This window comes from Drosophila ficusphila, unplaced genomic scaffold (genome assembly GCF_018152265.1).
Source record: "Drosophila ficusphila isolate 14025-0441.05 unplaced genomic scaffold, ASM1815226v1 contig_791, whole genome shotgun sequence".
NCBI classification, from domain to species: Eukaryota; Metazoa; Arthropoda; class Insecta; order Diptera; family Drosophilidae; genus Drosophila; species Drosophila ficusphila.
In genome coordinates this window covers 27,037,131-27,056,375 of record NW_025064737.1, presented here as the reverse complement: position 1 = coordinate 27,056,375, position 19,245 = coordinate 27,037,131, and the positions used below count along the sequence as shown (strand labels likewise).

Below are 19,245 nucleotides of genomic sequence, written 5' to 3'. Positions count from 1 at the left end.
CCAAATGGTTTCGCTCACATTACTTTCCCAGTTCTCTATTACCGATCTCAATAAGACAGCTTAGTCCGAACTACAATTTATCATCTACTATATTGCAAATTAATAGAAAAACTCGTTACAGCCAATCATGACTTGGTTTTAAATTTGATACCAAGCCCCAAAAGAATGTTTTTATGGCTGTGCAATATTATGCCATGTTTCGGCTATCCACATCTCCAGTTGCAAACTTTTCCCAAAGCCCTCTTTATGCGACCAGTTAGTAGGCTGCGGATGGCCATTAGGAATATTACTTGTGTCCAATAACGCAGCAATCGGAATCAATTGGGGTGCCCACAACTCGGAACTCTGAGTAATCTTTTACGGCCGTAAGGATATTTAAGGCTTCGTCGTGGCAAAAAGTTTGCCCCTGTCCGTTTGTGCTTATTTATTTTTTGTTCGCTATCGTTAAATGTTTTTGTGCCCCTTTCGCAGATGCCGAGTGAAGTGGAGAGTGGCACAGTGGCAGAGTGAAGGAATCAAGGAGTGAAGTGGAGGAGGGGAGCAGCAGGAGCAGTAGGAGTGGCAGGAGTAGGCAGATGCCATATGCCGACGTGGTCGGAACAACGATGGCACTTGAGCCGTGTACTCGTAGCATACTTTTCAGCGCAAAAGCCCTCGGGCGGGAAAAATGGGAAACTGAGCCCGGGGCTCGGATGTTTTTCCCCCAGCTCCTCAACTGTTTTCCCTCCTGCTCCCCGCTGTTGTTGCTCTAGCTGTTGTTGTTGTTGTTGTTGTTGTGGCCCGACTACGTCCGAAATTCATTTTGGTTTATTCTGATTAAATTGTTTGTATTTGGTTGCATTAGCTGCTGGATGTGTTTACACTACGGAAAACATAAGCAGCTTTCGACCGCTTTTTCCGGTTTCGGCATTAAGATTCACATTACACATTTCGAGCTGAAATATGCAGTGCAAGGGTTAAACAATAGCTGATTTTACTAGTCATTTCTGCACTTAATTAAGGAACGCGCCCCTTCGGTTGCCCCAGTGTATTTATGTGCATGTACAGCACTGTGTGCCAGCATTAGTCTCTCTGTTTAAGCAAAGGATTAGGGACTCTGTCTGCGACCGAGTCCTGGTAGTGGTGGCTCTTTCTCCGCTGCCGGATTGTTTGTCCGCACTAAATACATTTCAAATTTGTTTAAGCTTAAGCCAAAGCGAATTGGGCTGCCGGAGTGGACCACAGATTGATATGACCACAGGGCGAACAAAGAGCCGAGGGCCGAGAGCCCTGTGATTGCCAGATTATTGCGGACTAAGGCTTGCCACAAAATGCTCCACAGAGTGAGAGTAAACAAGTTGGAGAGGCGGAGGGCACTCACCTGCATGTGGGGGGCGGCCAGGAGCTGCAGCAGCTCGTCCTTGGCATACTTGCCGCCCAGCGAGTTGCCGCCGGCCGCCGACGAGAGCAGCTCCAGGACATCCCGACAGCGGCCAACGGCCTCGGCGGCCGGAGCCCGTCCGTTGCTGGTCACCACGCTCGCCGCGATCCTGTCGAACAGCTGCAGGAACTGGTGCAGCCTGCTGTCGCGCAGCATGTCCCTCAGCACGTCGGCGTCGACGTGCGCGTCCTGCAGCGAGTATATGTCGTCCAGGCAGTCCAGGATGCGCTGCACCGCCTCGATGCCCGCCTCCTCGTCGGCCCACTCCTCCGTGGCTCCGGCAATGGGCACTGCAAAAGCGATTAACAAAAGTATTACAAGTGGTTCACTCTTAATTGAAGTTAATCAGTTGCTAACAACCTGATTCCGGAATCTTTTAAAGTTGATTAAACTAATTAAGTACAAATTAATTTCCTATTTCAATTGTATCAGAACCAAATTAAAATAGTTAGAGGAGCTAAAGAACTTTTCTGCTAATTGTATCCAATTTCAAACTTATCAATTGCTAATTCAATTTAAAAATCAAACCTATTTCCATTTCTGTTTGTTTGTTTTATATCAAAAAGGTTGTTTTTAAGCAAATACTAACTGTCGGCATCGGTGGCATAGAGCGGATCCATGTTGGTGCCCCCTGCGATTGCCTGAACTGCTCCCTTTAGCTTGCGGCGAGCGTTGTAGCGCTTCAATTCCTCCACGGTGTCCGCCAGATGGGTTCGCTGCAGCTTGTCCCTGTCCCGAATCCACGGGTGATCGAGCACCTCGGTGATGGAGAGTCTGTGATGGGGATTGGCGGCCAGCATTTTCATGACTAGATCCTTGGCGTTCGCCGAGATTGACTTCCACTCGGGGGCCTCAAACTGCAATGCAAATTAATAAATAAGTAATTGATTTAAAAACAAAATGAGCTTTAAACCAAAAATAACATATTGAATTCGTTTTTAGCTTATGTTATCTTTGTGTTTACAGCTTTTGTTTGTTAGCTCCACTCACCGATAACCGACCGCGAGCTATCGACTGCTGCAACCGCACTCCCGATCCCAAAAAGGGCAATCTGCCGGAGAGCAGGACGTGAAGCATCACTCCTGCCCCCCAGACGTCGCATCCCTTGCCGTAGAGTCGCCTGGTCACCACCTCCGGCGCCATGTAGTGCGGACAGCCGACGCGTCCGTGTGTTTCTATGGTTTCCCGTGTTCCCGGCAACTGAATGGCCGATCCGAAGCCTCCCAGCTTCACGGGTGCCGAATTGTCGACTGTGGCAAGAAGTGCGCAAGCGGGACGCACGTCCCTGTGCAGGATGTCGTTCTCGTGGCAATACCGCAGCGCCTCCAGGATCTGACGCATGTAGTGACTGTGGGGAAAAGGGTTTATTAAATTGGGTTACTCGTCTAATTTGATTTGCGTTTGTTTTGGGCCTTTTATCGAAGCCCTTCAACTGGGCAGAGACCAAGAAAAATTTGCTCCTTCTGCCCTATATTTTAGTTGATTAATTACTTGGCTTACAAGTACAAATGTTAAAAGCATTATTTATGCACCAACAGCCGGACTGCCGGCTTTAAGTTTGTTTATCTTGCAGAGAACTGTAACTAAATAGACGAGATAATTGCGTTTGCTCAAAACGAATTACTGCCGGAAGATGTCCTTTAATTAATTACAATTAATAATTAACTCCCCTCGGCCAAAACAAACGCATATCGGAGTGATTTGCCCCGGATCTCACCAGGCAACCGCCTCGCTGTAGACAAAACCGGCAACAGCCCGTCGCACAACCTCGAAGCAAAGGTCGGATCCCTCCATGCTGCAAGTGCAAAGCGAAAGGATTTTAGGGACGGGCGGCAGGACATCGCCGAACCTGACAACTTACAACTCGAAGACCATGTAGAGCATTCCCTCGGAGCTGTACGTCTCCAGCAGCTCGACGATGTGCGGATGCTTCAGCATGTGACATATTGTGGCCTCGCGCTTCAGATCTGCAAAGAGTGGAGATGGGGGGACGTTGAGAGGGTGGAGCGGTAAAAGCGGGGAAAGCGGGCAAAGCGGGGAAACAGCGGCAATTAGTCGACATTAGACGGAGGGAATACGGCTGTGGGGAACGCCCATTCCGCCACATTCTACACCAGCTGGCAGTGGCACTAATGGACTTAGCGCTGACTTATGTGCCTGCCATGTATCATTTAGTCAATGGCCGGATGGCTGCTCCTCGTCCTCGTCCTCGTCCTTTTGCGACGTCCACGTCCACGTCTACGTCCGGGTTCCTTTGGCTTAGGTTCAGTTCCGTTCCGTTCAGGTTCAGGACCTGGCGCCCTTGCACTTGAGCAATTTCTTTTTAATTGGCATCTTGGGGGCGCCCTGGGGGCGTGCTACACGTGTGGCAGCGGCATAATTTTGAATAATTGAGCAGCTTAATTATAATTTATTCACACAGCACTGGAGTCGGATGCCCGGGGCCGAATCGAACAAGGTCGTCTCATCCCGCCGTCGAAAAAAAGGCGCAATATATATAGCTATTGGGTATATAACACTCACCCGCTGTGCTCAGTCCAGGACTCGCTGTGAACTTGGCCACATCAACGATTTTGACGGCAAACTGCTGATTGGACTCCCTGTGTATGCATCGCCGCACAATGGAGAAAGGTCCTCTGCAAAGAGTTCGGGGACGGGGGACAGGTAAATTCGGATTAAACTTCAATTGGAAGTTGATTGTGTCTAAATGGGGGCGAATAAAATTTTATTTTTCTTCGCAAAGCTAAAATATTCCGATATTGCCAACAGGATTCTTGAGAACACAATTCCCTTTGTAGTTTCAAGTTAAGCTTCTAATATCAAAGGTTTACTTTAGCTTAGGATTATGTTTGAAAATAATTTATTTGGAGAGAATTAGTTTATGAAATCATCATGAAATCATCAAGCAATTTTACAACTGTTACTACAGATTTATATTTAAGTGTATGATCAAATGCCGAAACTATTTGATACTTGCTCTCCTTTGACTCACACTTTATTGAATAAACTTTGGAATTGTGTTAATGACACAATTCCAACCTCACCAAAATACTTTCGCTGTGAAACCAAATTGACAAAGTTTAAGTTTAAAATTGTGACAACTTCGTGAAAGGACTTCTGGCCAAACTATGCTGATCACAGGAAGAGTAACTAACACAGAAAATGTTTGGCCATACATTTTTGAATAATGCAAAAGTTGGAAGTTGGGCGATGGGAAAGTTTTTTATGGGGGGCTCGCTCCGTTCCTGGCCAATAGTTGGATGATTTACTGCTTGTGGGTGGCGATGGGTGCACGGGGCGGATACATAATACATAATGAGATAATGGCCCTGGATGCCAGCTGTCAGCGGCAGAATCGGCAGAAGATATAGCCGGAGGGTCGGAACTTACTTGCCAATGACCTCGCACAGCTCGTAGACGTCGTCAAAGAGAATTTCGTCTTCGGTCATTTTGAATAATTGATGAATTGATGCCTCGACTCAATTGCTTTTTCGAATATTGATGAGTTCTGTCCTGTTTTTCCTGGCCGGCGCTTTTCCTTTTTCCCGTTGCCTACTGCCCTCCAAAAACGAACATAAAAAATAAACAAAAAACGAAGTGGCCAGTGAGCAACTCCAAAACTTTTAACGTTCTTTCTTGGTTTCTTCCGATGATTTGTTGTTATTGTTATTGGTGTTTCGTTGCTCTGTTGTTGCTGTTGCTGTTGACTGGATTGTTGTTGTTGTTGTTGTTGTTGCTGCTGTCAGTGTTAAAAATGCATTTTGCGCTGAAAAAACAAAAACAAGTGGGAATGGTAAAGGTGAGTTTTTCCATTAGTCGAAGACCGCTAATCAGATTTATTTGGCGTCTAATTAAGAAGCTGTCAAGAAGCGTTCATAGAACACTGAGAAATATGGGTATCGTTAAATTATCTTATATTATCCGGGATGTCTCATAAAATTAGCGTTTATGTTTTGAAAGTAAAAAATATACATAAATTGCATAGAAAGTATGGTGATGGAGCAGAACACAAATAAAATCAAAGATCCATAAAATATATATGGGGTGAATATAGTGGCAAAAATAGCGCTTTAACAATATGAGGGCGTATTAAATTGAACAATAATACTTTGTAATGGACCGCTGATGTGCAAAGTGTCGCAACGGAAATGAGAATGGTCAGACCGGGACTCGTTTGACATGTCAATCACACTCGTATCAGGTGTAAACCCCAATCAATTACAGGCGGCACACACCACAAGTGCACGAAGCGCTGTCGAAAATTCCATTAATAGGAAGGAAGCTGCCACACTGACGGCCAAGTGAATTTTGCAACGGAAATGATGGCCAGCAGAAAAGGTAAACAAGCCAGCAGGGCCTACGAAACGAGGCCTTTGGGGGCCTGAGGATGGGTTTTTGGGGAGCAGTGCAAGGGCGGGGAGGTGGCCCATTGTCTTGGTCATACTATTATTATGCCTTTTGGTCCAGCACTTGAACACACTTTCGAAAACTTTGATGGCACTCCAAAAATCCAAAAGGAGAAAGCCCGAGAGAGTGAGAGAGAGGGAGAGAGCGCGATGGGGATTCGAGTGCGCAGGCGCCTCTCGGAATTCGTGTAAAGTACCAAAATTGTAATCGTAAAAAATATAAGCTATGCTTTCTGCCCGGGCTGCATGAATATTTAAATGTGCAACAATTTACGATGCACGCCCAGAATGTCCGGGGGCCAGGTGCGAGCGGGACGGGGCGTATGGGGACATCCTGGGAAGGACTTTTGGAGTCATGTTTAATGCAGAACTGCGCATGGGGCGCGGTGTTTTTGGCTCGGTTTTAGCATTCGGGCTCGAGGGTTTTACCTTGCTCGTGTGCCGCTGTTGTAAAATGCCTTGACACTTTCCACACGACCTTACCGCCCATAGAAAACACCACCCACTCGGCAAGGAGCACACACGAATAGACCACTGTATGCATTTGCCTGCTTACAGGACTTGTAAGACTCTCGAGGACCTTACAATTGGCAAATTGATTCTTTGTCTAAGGGATTTGCATTGCTCATGCTTTATCATGTACCAGCATCCTCTCGTCCACGCCCCCTTATCACACACACACACACACAATCACACACCGCCCCCTCAATAACGCACTCACACTCGCACACACGATTCGCATATATTCTTATGTGCGAAAACCCACCGATTCGCAGCGATTTTTCAACGCCCGCAGCTTTTCGGCATTTTCCCGGATCGCTTCAGCACACGATTGTCAAGGTCCGCACTCCGATTTGCCTGGCAAGTTGGTTGCATTTAGTTATTCGCTAATTTTAACTTAAAACACGGCCCGTGAGGAATTCAATCTAATTGGAATGGCGATGGCACTTTTCCGATTGTGGGTAAAAAGCGGGCGGTAGCCAACACTGAATTTCCTAGCCATAGCTTTTTCAGCTATTTTTCTCCCAATGTGACATCTCTGTTAATTTTAAATTTTTTCGAGTAAATTAAGCGTAAGGGGATGAAGAGCGAGGCACCCCAATTGAAAATGAAAATATAGGTTAAATTAACAATATTTGAAAATAGAGTGAGTAATTCATTCTTATTGGAAGTGAACCAGTTCGTCGAGAACAAAATTTTTTTATGCTACAAGACTGTAACGTCCCCATAATTGATATGTACTGATTTTTTTAAACAAATTTGTACTCTTTTTTATTAAAATTTTATTTATCAACGGTAATTTTGATTACTCTAAAAAAAATACCAGAATTTAATCGAAACTTTTCTTTCTTGTCGTTTTTTCAAAAGTTGTGTGCGGTCTGCTTCACAAAGGGCGGGAATATTTAAAAATTTATTTCAAGAAAAGAGCAAAACAAAAAAGAACGAAATTATCTTAAGAAAGGTTTTAAGACAAGAATGGAAAAAAAAACGTATGATATAATGTATAAATTAAGCTTCGCACATTAAAATCTTAAAAGAAATACAGAACTAGCGTTTGTTTACCATTTTGAACATTTGCGTTGCTCTCTATTTTTGTTACATTTTTCATCCAAACCAAAATAAGCAGATATCGTCCTATCTCTCTGGGAATTTTGTTTCTGGTTCTATTTGTTTGACTTATCTGCAAAGAGCACTTGTTTTCCTTTGATAAATACCTACTGCATGCTTGATAAATTTGCCTGAAAGTAAGATAATTCATTGCATACTGAATTGTTTCCGCTTGAGTGGAGTTCGCTAATATTTGCGCTGCTCGCAAGTGCATAACGGTATTGTTTGATATTGCACAAACGAAATTTGAATTCCCCCCAGTTTGAAATTGTACCTTACGCCATTCACCTCCTCGGGAGTAAACATTTTCTCTCTGAACAAAACGCGATCGGCTTATCAGAAATAAGTCATACCGCTGTCAATGGTGGGATTTCCACTACAAAACCTTTATCAACTGGTTTTATCGCTTAGCTCGTTCACAGCCCATTGAACATTACCATATTATTTACATTACTTCTCTTTGCGCGCCATTCAACTTTATCTATTATTATTATTATTACCCCATGGCATTTGATAAACCCATTAGAATAAATTAAGATCTCGGCATTAAGGGGGGAAATACAATTAGAAGGCCTGAAATGAGGGCTATCTTTGGGAGTGGATTGCAAGTAGAGTATTAAATGAATCTTAGTGATTCTTTTTGCATGTTATTGGGTAATTATTGAGCAATAAAAATCAGTCAAGTTTTTTGAAAAATATTGTAATTAAGCCCATTTATGATCAATAATGTGGAGTCGTGTTTTTAGGGAAGGACTTTGCGCCGTGCAGTCTCCAGGTCCAGGATCACGACTTAAACAAAAAACAGCAACTGGGCTTTAAACTTAAAGGTACAGCGCACACCATGAATTAAACCATATTTAAAAAAAATTATTTTTCCATTAAAAAATTTTAGGTTAAAAAAAAAAATTCAAAAATAACGATTTTTTTTTGACTTTGATTGTAAAAAAAACATGTTATAACAAACAAATATAAAAAACCGTTATATTCATGGTGTGGAGAATTTAATTTCAAACATAATGCAAAAAACCGAATTCGATTAAAATTAAATCTCTGACCTGTACATTGCACGGCGAATTTGAAAACACGACTTTTCAGGAGAAGCGTTTAAAGTTTACTTTTGTGCATGTCCGCCATATGACACACCCTCACTAAATTGCGTATAACTCTGAAAATAAGTACCGGACGGCTTTATGCTTTTAAAGGCTTACTCCCAGATATATTTGGAGTACATTAAGCCAAAAAAAATTTTTCTAAAAAAAAAAAATTTCTAATTGTATTTCCCCCTTAATATGCCAGGCACACACAGGAGTCCCTCAACCGAAGAAAAGAAAACCCACACACGCTCTGTGACGAAAAAAAGAAACTCGTAGGTGCGTAATCTTTAAATCAGCTCCGAAGAGGGGGCGGGGAAGGGGGTGGGGGTGGGGACAGGGGCCAATACTCAAACATAAACATCATCAATTACAAAACCCCGAACAACAACAACCACCGCAGAACGAACAGCAACAACATAAAGATAACGAACAACAGAAACAACAAGCCAATGAGGTCCAACAAACACAGAAACATCAGCCAGATGAAGAAAGAGCTGATGAAAATGAACTCAATACGGCAATATTACAACAACGCACTGAAAAAGGATAAGAACAACAACAACCCAACAACCATTTCGCGATGAGCAGCAAAAACAACAAGTGTAAATGAGCAGCAATCCATACAGTGGTCTCTCCAAAATACATGATATTTGGTGGATATATGTACATATCTATAAGATCGTAAAATAAGTGGTTAATTGTGGAAGTTCACTTAAAATGTGCAATAAATTAATATTAAATTCCCGTTTAGTAACAACCAATCTTCCGGTTACCACTGTGCTCAAATACAAAAGGACAAAAGTAAGGAACAATACACAACTCACGTGAAGAAGTCGTAGGTCGTTGCTTTGCATTTGTTTGCTGCGTTGGTTGACAATAAAAACATAAAAAAAAAGAACACGGCCAAGGCAAAAACAAAAATAAACCCGAGAGGAGAAGAACAACAAAAGGGCAGGGAAAAAGGCTCAGCCACTCAGGTGAAATCAAAATCAAATTCAACGCCAACGAGTCGTCGGTCGTCCCCGTTCCTTTCCCAGTTCCTTCTTCCTTGTAGCGAACCCCTAACCGAACCCCTTACCTTATTCTCGAGCCCCGACCCTAACCACTGTGCTCCGTCTCTTTCTGCTTCGATAGCTCCGTCTCTCTCCCGTCTCTGATCTCCGATCCTCGCTCTCTGTCGCCGGTGATCGTCATCATTTGGACTTGCGACTGTCGCGCTTAATGCGTGTGGATGGACATGAACGTGTAGGATTCGAATTGACATTATAAAAACTGGTTTGCTGCCAATATATATTGCCGGTTACGCTACGTCCTACGTCCTACGTCCTACGTCCTACGCCTACGTCCCTCGCCCCCCTCTCCTCTCTCTCCTGCCCCCTGTTTTCCCCTCACTTTCTGCATATGTACCTGCCTACTTGGATCTGATTCCTGTTTGTTGTTGGCTCTAGGATTTTACCTGCTCGCCGGGGGGAAAGTGCGCGCCAAAAAGATAAGGCAGCCAGGGCAGCCCTCAACAATAGCAGCCTGACGTTCGACTGATCCGATAATGACAGTTGATATTGTGGGGCAATCCAAAATGTCAGATTTGAGCATGTTAAGCGGGGGAATAAAGAGAGGATCACATATATGTCGGGTTCGGAATAAAATGATGAGTGGCTTTTGTATTGTGACTAATTTCATCACCTTGCGATAAAACAATAGAAACTGAAATATTTTGTAGAGGTTTTAAGGATATTACTTAATGAATGTTGCCTCTCCTAATGGAATCGCTCTGTAACTTAATGTATGCCTAAACAACTAACTATTTTCGTGCCACAACAACTGTACTTTCCATCAAGTGTGATAGATGGATGAGGCACTGACGCAGCATCATTAGAGGTCGCAACCCTCCCTCGCCCTCCGCCTTTCCCCAGCCCCTTGGGCCTTTCTCTTTTCGCCTGATCATGTTATGGCATATTCAGTTAATGTAGTCAAATTACATTGCCTGGAAATGCAACTCGCAGCATACAGACGCATATTCGTTTACCAGACCTAAACTCCAGGCCCCCGATCTCGGATTCGGTCCCTCACTTGGCCCAAACCATGACCGTGGCCCATATGGCAGCAGCAATTAACTGCAAAATGTCATTAAGGGGCACAACTAGTGTGAGATTTTAAAAAATTCGAATTTTTTTTTTTTTAATTTTTCAGTAGATTACACCTTTAAAAATGACATATTAAAATTTCAAATCGATATCCCAAATAGTTTTTGAGTTATAGCAATTTAAAGAGCAGTCGCTCTCATAACAGTGCAAGCGATCATTAAATCTTTAAACGCGTTTTTCTCGAAACAGCATTTTCCGAATTTGCTGCAGTGATTACTCAAAAACCAATGATCCGATCACTACCAAATTTTTTTCACATGTTCTTTATATAGTTCTACGTACCATGAACTATCGGTTTTTTGATCCGATCAAAAATCGAATTTTGGCAGGCCAAAAACGACCAAAATTTTGGTTAAAATTCGACTTTTTTTTTTAAAACGCTGCCATTTTGTCATTTTTTGATATTTTTTTTTATCGTAGTTCATGGTATGGAAAATATTATCTAGTTTAACGAGAATTTTTCATTTTTTGATTTCGTCCACGGAGAGGGCCGGAATCACTGCAGCAGTTAAGGCACTTTTTTTTTTAGCGCCGTTGGAGATCGACTCTAACTTAAAAAATATTTAACTTTTTTCTTTAAAAATTTCACTATACATTCTTAAAACATGTATAAATATATTCTGAAAATTTGAAAGGAATTGATCAAGTGGTTTTTTTTATAAAAATTCCCAAAAATCACAATTTTTTTAGGCCGTCACACTAGTTGTGCCCCTTAACCAGCGTCGTAGGTGAGAGGACAAGAAGAAGAAGAAGAGACGGACTGACATATGACAGGCACATCAAGCAGCCAGAAAACCCGACCAAACCCAACCGACCCATCCCAGTAGAGCCCGGTTCAGCATCACTAAAACGCCCTCGCTCAGGAGAGCCCCTCGTCCACCCTCAATGCACTGAGAAAATAATATATTCCGGAACAAAATTTGTAATGAAATGCAATGAAAAGATCATCACCGTTTATAAAACCTCTACTTAGTAGGTATGTTATCAAGTTGTTAACGTCCTATTAGCAACTGCATATTGTACAAGTATCTAAATTATACACGACAGCTTAGTAATTTGGTTTCCAAATGTTTACATTAATACTTTGTAGACAAATATTTAAACCCACTTTCAATTCAGGCAATTGTGGGTTTATATTTGCATGCATAAATCTGTTAAGAAACGATCAAATGAATTGAGAGGAATTGTTTAAGAACACCCTTTTTTCTGAGTGCATCCTCCCCTGACTTCCCGCCTCATGGCCTGTGTATTATGTTCCCTGGACGTTCCACCTCGGCATTAAACGCTTGATTAAATTTCACTACAAATGGGTTGGGCGGAGGGAAGTGCACACACCAGCAGACGCTATAGGGATATATACGAGTATGCATATCCATTTATTATTGGAAAAAAGGTCATCTCAGTTTCTGCGTCCATATGTTGTGCGCCGGACAGCTATCCATCCGTCTATCCATTTTGTATCTGTATCTGTATCTGGTATCGTGTATCTTGTATCTCACAGCTGCTTCATGTTTTGACTGTCATCGCAATTAGAAAGCTCCGCTGATCTCTCACATGATTTGTTCCTTTTGTTTCTGCCGATTTGCACTTGCATTTAATTTCCCATGAAACGAGTTCCCGTTCCCTTCCGCCGGAAAGAGAGGGGCTCGTCGAGGTACAACAAAAACAAAAAATACAAAAAACGAAAAGCGAAAAGATATAGCGAATTGTGGGGAAGCCTGAAAAGTGCGGCGCAGCGAAACGCGGTGAGAAAATGTTTTGCATTATTTACATTTTTACTGCAGTTAGTTATGTTCTCCGCTCCGTTTTGTTCTGACTCGTTTTGGCCATTACTCCGCTGCAGGACATCCGTCATCCGTTGCGCTTGCCTTGCTTTGCTTTCCTGCTCGCTTTTCGCCTTTTCGGATCGGTCTCTGGTTTTTTCGGCTTGGTTTTATCGCTTGGCTTCCTGCCGCCTTTGAGCCCTGCTGCTGTTGATGTTGATGTTGCTCTCATTAACAAATTGTCAGGTGTTCTGGCCGCGTCAGTTATCCGTCATGCTTTGGTTAATCAGCACAGAGCCCACTCGATCTGAGTCCAACTGAAGCGGAGACGCAGACGATTACGAAGTCGTCAAATAAAATACAGAACATTACACAAAAACAATCCGAAAAATGCAAAACGAACCTTTTTCGACTGCAGAATACTAATTGTACAGATTCCGCTGCCTTATCGATTAATATTGTGCAATCTCACCTTACATTTCTGTTGTTTTAGTAAACATCTTATCGCTATAATATTCAAGTTTTGATTGTTTGCGAACATATGGTTGAAAATACATCGCCTGCCATCACGTTACTGAAATGCAATATACCCATTAAAACCTGAAAGTACCGGGTAAAAAAATGCCGTTGAGAACGTGGTTGCAATTCAACTGTAAAAACATTTAAACGGAAAGTTTGACGGCTTCCCCTTCTCAGATCGGTTCTGGAACCGCTTTTCCCCCTTTTTTAGCCAAGTTTCCCTTTGTGTTCCTCTTTTCTCTCACTGTTTACCTGTTGCTCGTAAACAAATGCCGCCTTAATCAATTCGTAAAACTGCTTAAACTTCAAGTGATAACAAACAAAGGCGAGACAAACGCTCGGATGGTTGGAAAGAAAGAAAGTCCCAGGGATCGGGTTCCCCACTCCGAACCCTTCGCTCACCCCATTATCGACACTCCATCACAGTTTATGGCCAAGAACCGTCTGATACTGGGATGCTTCATGTTTGTTTTCTCACACAGGCGGCAAAACAAATAAATTCCATTGCCTTTGGAGAATTGATTTTTGAAAACCTAATCAAATCGAACGAACAGCCTCTCTGCATTTGGGGTCTAACCCATTTCTCTTTTCGGTTGGGGCAAACTCGATATAAACCTAAAACGATAAAGGAAATATAGGAAAAGAAATCTTTTATTCAACATTTTATCATACTCTTACCAATTTAAAGTTCTTACTTCTTGTGATTATTTCGATCATTAAATGACCAATAAATAATTTCTCCTTATAAGAAAGGTATCCAAAGTGCGGCTTTAAGACTTCTTCGCATTGGATTCCCAACTCATTTTATTGACGACCACCAGGCGACTGATGGGGCCGAAGATTTCCCATCCGCACTCGTAATTAAATATCCAAATTGAGTGTAAGCAAATGCCGGCGACTTCTAGCCCTGCCAGCTATGCAGGGGTTGGATCCGGATCGGGATCGAGATCGAGATCTTTATGTGGAGCTGTATCTGTTTGTGGCTGGAAATAGCGACGCATCCAAGTGAGGCATTTTGTGCAACACACGCCAAAATGCTAAGGAGTCGCAGGGGATGGCGGTGGGGGTTCAGTCGAGTGGTGGTGGGGGCACTATTTGCATGGGTTGTCTTTATGCACTCACCCTTCCCCCTCCCCCACTTCCCCACTCCGCCCACTCCCTTTCCTTCAGCGCTTTCCTATTTCTGTCTTTGTTGCTGCTGCTTATGCAAACGCATGGGGCATGTCTCCCGCAACTGTAATGACTCCAACTCCTGCACTGCAATTCTTGATCCAGTTCATTTCTCATTAAATAATTTCTTAATCAGCTGATCCCTTACCTTGTAAATATCTTAAGGGTAACTTGTTTATGACTTACTATAATAATTTATTTTGAACATTAAGATAGACTTTCTAGAGTTTTGGTGCAGTGCATCGACTTCACAACTTCGGCTCCATCTGGCTGCTTTTAGTTTTTCTCCAACGGGCATAGACAATGAAAAACATTTTCCTGTCGCTGTCTCTGTTTTTGAGTCCGTCGTTGTTGTTGTACATGTTCCTGTCCCTGAATCTCGCCCCCTGCCCCGTGTGCCCCATGTTCCCCTTTGGCCCCGCCCCTATCCTTGTTCCCCCTCCCCCACTTAACCCTCGCCAGCCCATCGAACATCAACATAAAATCCATGTGATGTCGATGACTTTTTTGTTTTCCCTGTTCTTTTTTGTTGTTTTCGTGCTCTATGCGTTGTTGTCTTTGTTTTTTTTTAGTTCTTCTCTCTCCGCTCTCCCCGTCACTTACATATTTAAATGTGCATATGGTATCCACTCTCTCCGTGTGTTTTTTATTGTTGCTGCCATTGCGTAGTCGCATGTGAATGCTCTCTAATCTCCTAATGTCGTTGAACCTTTCCTGTACTTTTTTATTGTGCCGTACTCGACGACTTTATTGTTATTATTATTTTGCGCGACTCTCCGTTTTTCCTCATTGTGTTTGCTTTTGCAGATTCGCTCGCCTGTTTGCTCCGCATGTGGATCTCAGCTCGATCCACGCTCTCTCCGCCCCCCTCTCTCTCTCTTTCACTCTCGGCTTACTTTATGTCATAGCTGACAACAAGAACAACAACTACCGATGACAATGATAACAGCAGCAGCAGAAGCATCAACAACAACAGCCAGGGGTTGGGGCAAAAGGGGGTACACACCCCCTTTGGGGGCCACAATAACTTATTTTTTAAAGCATACTTTTTTGTTTTACCTTTATCATGTTGAAAATACATTCTTTTATTGCACTGACAGACAGCTTTTATCTCTTTATTTCCCAACTCATCGTTAAGCATGTAGTAAAAAAGCCCTTAAAACTATGTTTGGCCACCGCCCCTGACAAGTGCACACGTGCATTCTGCCGCTGCCTCGGGGCAATTATTTCCAATTTAGCAAAACAACACAACAACAGCAGCAGCAGCAGCGGCAGAGGCAGCATGCAGCATAGCATCCAAAGCTATAGATCGGTCCTCTGTCCGAGATCAGGGCTTGGCTCTCCACTCCGGACCTGCTCCTATTGTCTTTCCACCAGTTCATTGCCCGATGCCCAGATGCAGCAGCTCTAGCATCAAACTATAAAACCACACTGAAACAAATGCATTATTTTAAGTGGGAAATATTCATAAGCGCTTAACATAACTGTCCTTTATGTCAATTCACACTGATTTATTATGTATTTTTATTTATATTTAAAGTCCATTTCAGACTAACTAAACTATTGTAACCTCCAGATTATACGATATCACAGTAATTCCATTTTAGCAGAAATAAGAAATAAGGGATCTTGATAATTTTGGATACGGTACTAATGGTTTTATTGTGGGGCTCCCAAAACAAATCAATCTCGATTTGTTCCGGTGCATCCCCATCCCCAGCGAGATCCCCATTGGTAGCATGGTCACCAAGGGGATTGGGGATTGGGAACTGAGAACTGGGGACTGGGGACTGAAGACTGGGGTCAGGCCTGCTCCATGGTCCATGCAATTACTCCATGTACTTGGGACTGTAATAACACGGACGCGAACTGTACGTAAACTGGTTGCAGGATGCTGCTCCCGCTGATGTTGTTGTTGCAACCTGGAGCCGGGCAGCGACTTTCTAGCCGGTGTTATCTGTCTATATCTATCTAGGAAAACCAGTTATTGGGGGCCCAGGCTTGTTGCACGCCCATTTCGAGCCGAGAGCCGCTGCTCCTCCTCCAGGCGGTTGTTAAGTCCAAAGTGGCTATAGTCGCTGTTGATCGGAGCAGGACTAGACCTGTTGCTGGTTGCTGCTTGCTGATCGCCGATGTTGCTGGTGTTTTGCTGTCTTCAGCTAGCAGCTAGCAGCGATCAGCTAGCAACTCGCGAGTAGCGACTCCCAACTGGATTTGCCGAAGGCTGTTGACTCCGTTGTTTTTCTATTGCCAGTTGCAAGTTGCAAGTTGCCTGTTCAGAGGCTCTCAAGGCACGACTTCCTTCTCGGCTCTTCTGGGCTGGGATATTGGAAAACAACTCGTACAGCCGCGAGTTCGTTGACTCCAAGTGGGGCTATTCTAATGCCTGGCAAACGTGTTTGGCAACTTGCAATCCCATGGGAGTGGGAATAATGTAAATGGGAGTGGGTCTGCTGCTCCAACTACATGAACTTCTACTCCCACTCCTGCAATTTCCATTTCTCCAGCAGAAACACTCGCTCCTAGAAGTCATCGCCTTACTAATTGCCCACCAGTGAATTAAAATTGAAATGAAATTCGCATTGAAGCATTAAGGAAAAATCAAATGAATGGCACATTGAGGCTGGCTTTTAAAAAAGCGAAGCTAAATCGACTTGAATAAAAACGAACGAGGAAATCGGGTCGAGGTTTCCAGTACGCCAATAAACTGGATTCTCTTGATAAGAAAATATGACACATTTAATGTTGATACTGGTTTACATAAACGAACTCACAAGGGACTTTGTAATTTAAACACAAGAATTATTAAAGATGGAAGGGAATACAATATTTGATTAAATATCCCATTTATATCATTAGCTCGTATTATTTACAAACCTAATTGCCTGCTTTCGAGCAAATACTCAACTAATATATCAGCTGTTAACACTCGAATTAGGAGAATTAACGTAACTAAGAGCTCTAAATTACATGATATACAAGGCACTTCCAAAACAAACTCCTACCAACTTGTTTTTGGTAGATAAATACAAGCAATTAGTGGGACAACAGGCGATAAATCAACTGCTTAACACAGTTCTCATTCATAAAGTGATAAACAAATAATTATATACCATTTCGATTTCTAGTTGTCAGACAGTTGGTGTCAGAACATGCCGTACATTTTTAGAAAAAATATCAGCATTTCCTTTGATTTCGTTCCAATGAACCCGTACACATTTTCAAACAATTGAAATAAAAAATTCCACATTCATTAGAAAAGAAACAGAATCAGATATTTCATAAATTTTCTATTAAGTTCCAAGTAATTTGTTCTATCTCTTCGTCCATTCACCTCGTTACAAAATACCGAAGGGAATTTGGGCTGATTTTGGTTGTCCATCAAGCCGAAACAACTTTATTGACACGGGCATAAATATCAATTTACGCCCATTTTTGTTCGGCCGATGATGTTTTTATTTCTCGAGCACCATCTGTTGTGTGCCAGTGTGCCTGAAGGGCCCGTCCGAGTGCCCAAGTGGATCTGGGTCTGCCTATGGGTCCCGGGGCTGGGCTGTCCATCATCATCGATTCCCGACTCCCGACTCCCGGCTCCCGACTCCCGGCTCCCGACTCCCTGCTCTCTGCTCCCTGCTCCCTGGTGCCTCGTTGCTATTCCTGGGGCCAATCAGTCAGCGAGGCACTCAGCGGAGCGTGAATGGCAATTGCCGATATCCACACATTCAATTAATAAAATCAACAGCCTGGCGAGGGCTCCTTATCGCAATCCTCCGGACGACTGGCAGGACATGTCATTAGCCAGGCTTCAGTTCAGTTCGAGCTCGATTATGGCCGGGAAAAGAGTGGAGAGCTGGTCGCGATTCGTGCTCCTGTGGCTCTATCATTGGGCCCGCGGTCTTTCGCTGCTCTCCTCCAATCTGGACCGGGAGAAACTGCAGCTGAAGCCGCAAAAAAAGGGCAGCAGCAATCGGATCCTGAGTATCCTGTGGCGCTGCTTTGTGGTTATCATCTACTCGGGAGTATGGCCAATGATATCCTCGCCCATTATGGGCAAACGAATGGAGAGCTATGCGGATCTCTTTGCTTTCGTTCAAGCCAGCTCGGTGTCCGTGTTGGCCATCATATCCTTTATAATCCAGGCGAAGGGGGAGAGCAAGTTCCAAAAGGTGTTGAATAGATATTTATCCCTCTACCAGAGGATATGCTCCACCACCCGTTTGGAGCACCTGTTCCCAACAAAATTTCTGGTTTTGTTTATGCTAAAGTTATTTCTCACATTATGCGGCGCTGCTCACGAATTAATACCTTTCTTGAAAGCCGAAAACTTTAATGGACCCTTAGAAATTGTGGCTGTAGTTTTTTCCATCTACATGTGGCTTGGAACGCTCTTTGTCCTGGACATCTGCTTCCTGGGATTCCTGGTCTCCGGAATCCTGTACGAGCACATGGCCGCCAATATCCTGGCCATGCTGCACCGGATGGAGCCCATCGAAAGCCAGGAGGAAGGAACTCGCATGAGTCACTATCGCAGGATGCGACTCCTGTGCGACTTTGCCGACGAGTTGGACGAGTGCGCCGCCATCTACAGTGAACTCTACGAAGTGACGGTCGCCTTCCGCAGGATGTTGCAGTGGCAGATCCTCTTCTACGTCTACTACAACTTCATAGACATCTGCCTGATGCTCTACAAGTTTATTCTGCGCTATCTGAGCGACACTGAAGTGTGGTTGCTGGCTTTGGCCTTGGCTTTTGTTAAGTTGGCCAATCTGGTCTTGCTAATGATGTGTGCGGATTACGCGGTGAAGGAGTCGCAAGTTCCAAAGAAGTTGCCCCTGGACATAGTTTGCAGTGATATGGATCAGCGTTGGGATAAGAGTGTAAGTCTTAGTCAAATGTTTTTAACCTTGCTTTTATGGCTTAAAATATTCGTAGGTGGAAACATTCATAGCTCAACTGCAAACGCAACGTCTGGAGATCAAAGTATTGGGATTTTTCCAACTGAACAACGAGTTTATCCTCGTAATCCTATCTGCCATTATATCGTATATGTTCATACTCATTCAGTTTGGCATTACAGGTGGCTTTGAGGCTTCAGATGAAATCAAAAATCAGTTTGATTAA

General features: G+C 43.5%; 2 protein-coding genes across 5 annotated transcripts in view; one reads left to right on the top strand and one right to left on the bottom strand.

The window, feature by feature from the left end:
• Window positions 1-6,766, bottom strand: part of LOC108099403 (peripheral plasma membrane protein CASK) — a 40,506-nt gene extending 33,740 nt beyond the window's left edge. For all 4 annotated transcript variants that reach the window (XM_017202909.2, XM_017202911.2, XM_017202910.2 and 1 more), the window contains exons 1-8: window positions 6,593-6,766; window positions 4,811-5,186; window positions 3,944-4,056; window positions 3,282-3,387; window positions 3,138-3,215; window positions 2,411-2,768; window positions 2,010-2,277; window positions 1,361-1,710 (exon numbers count right to left, since the gene is read on the bottom strand). In XM_017202909.2, coding sequence (XP_017058398.1) covers window positions 1,361-1,710; window positions 2,010-2,277; window positions 2,411-2,768; window positions 3,138-3,215; window positions 3,282-3,387; window positions 3,944-4,056; window positions 4,811-4,869 — 1,332 coding nt within the window. In that variant the 5' untranslated portion in view covers window positions 4,870-5,186; window positions 6,593-6,766. The remainder of the gene's footprint in view (window positions 1-1,360; window positions 1,711-2,009; window positions 2,278-2,410; window positions 2,769-3,137; window positions 3,216-3,281; window positions 3,388-3,943; window positions 4,057-4,810; window positions 5,187-6,592) is intronic.
• An 11,146-nt stretch (window positions 6,767-17,912) lies between these two features.
• On the top strand, window positions 17,913-19,245 carry LOC108099234 (gustatory receptor for bitter taste 93a). Its single transcript, XM_017202607.1, has 2 exons — window positions 17,913-19,001; window positions 19,057-19,245. The coding sequence occupies exons 1-2, from the start codon at window positions 17,913-17,915 to the stop codon at window positions 19,243-19,245; spliced, it is 1,278 nt and encodes a 425-aa protein (XP_017058096.1).

Bases quoted from the DNA above. Each gene is read 5' to 3' on its own strand.
- LOC108099234 (XM_017202607.1), top strand. From the start codon at position 17,913: ATGTCATTAGCCAGGCTTCAGTTCAGTTCGAGCTCGATTATGGCCGGG. The intron at 19,002-19,056 runs GTAAGTCTTAGT...AAATATTCGTAG, and splicing joins ATCAGCGTTGGGATAAGAGT to GTGGAAACATTCATAGCTCA.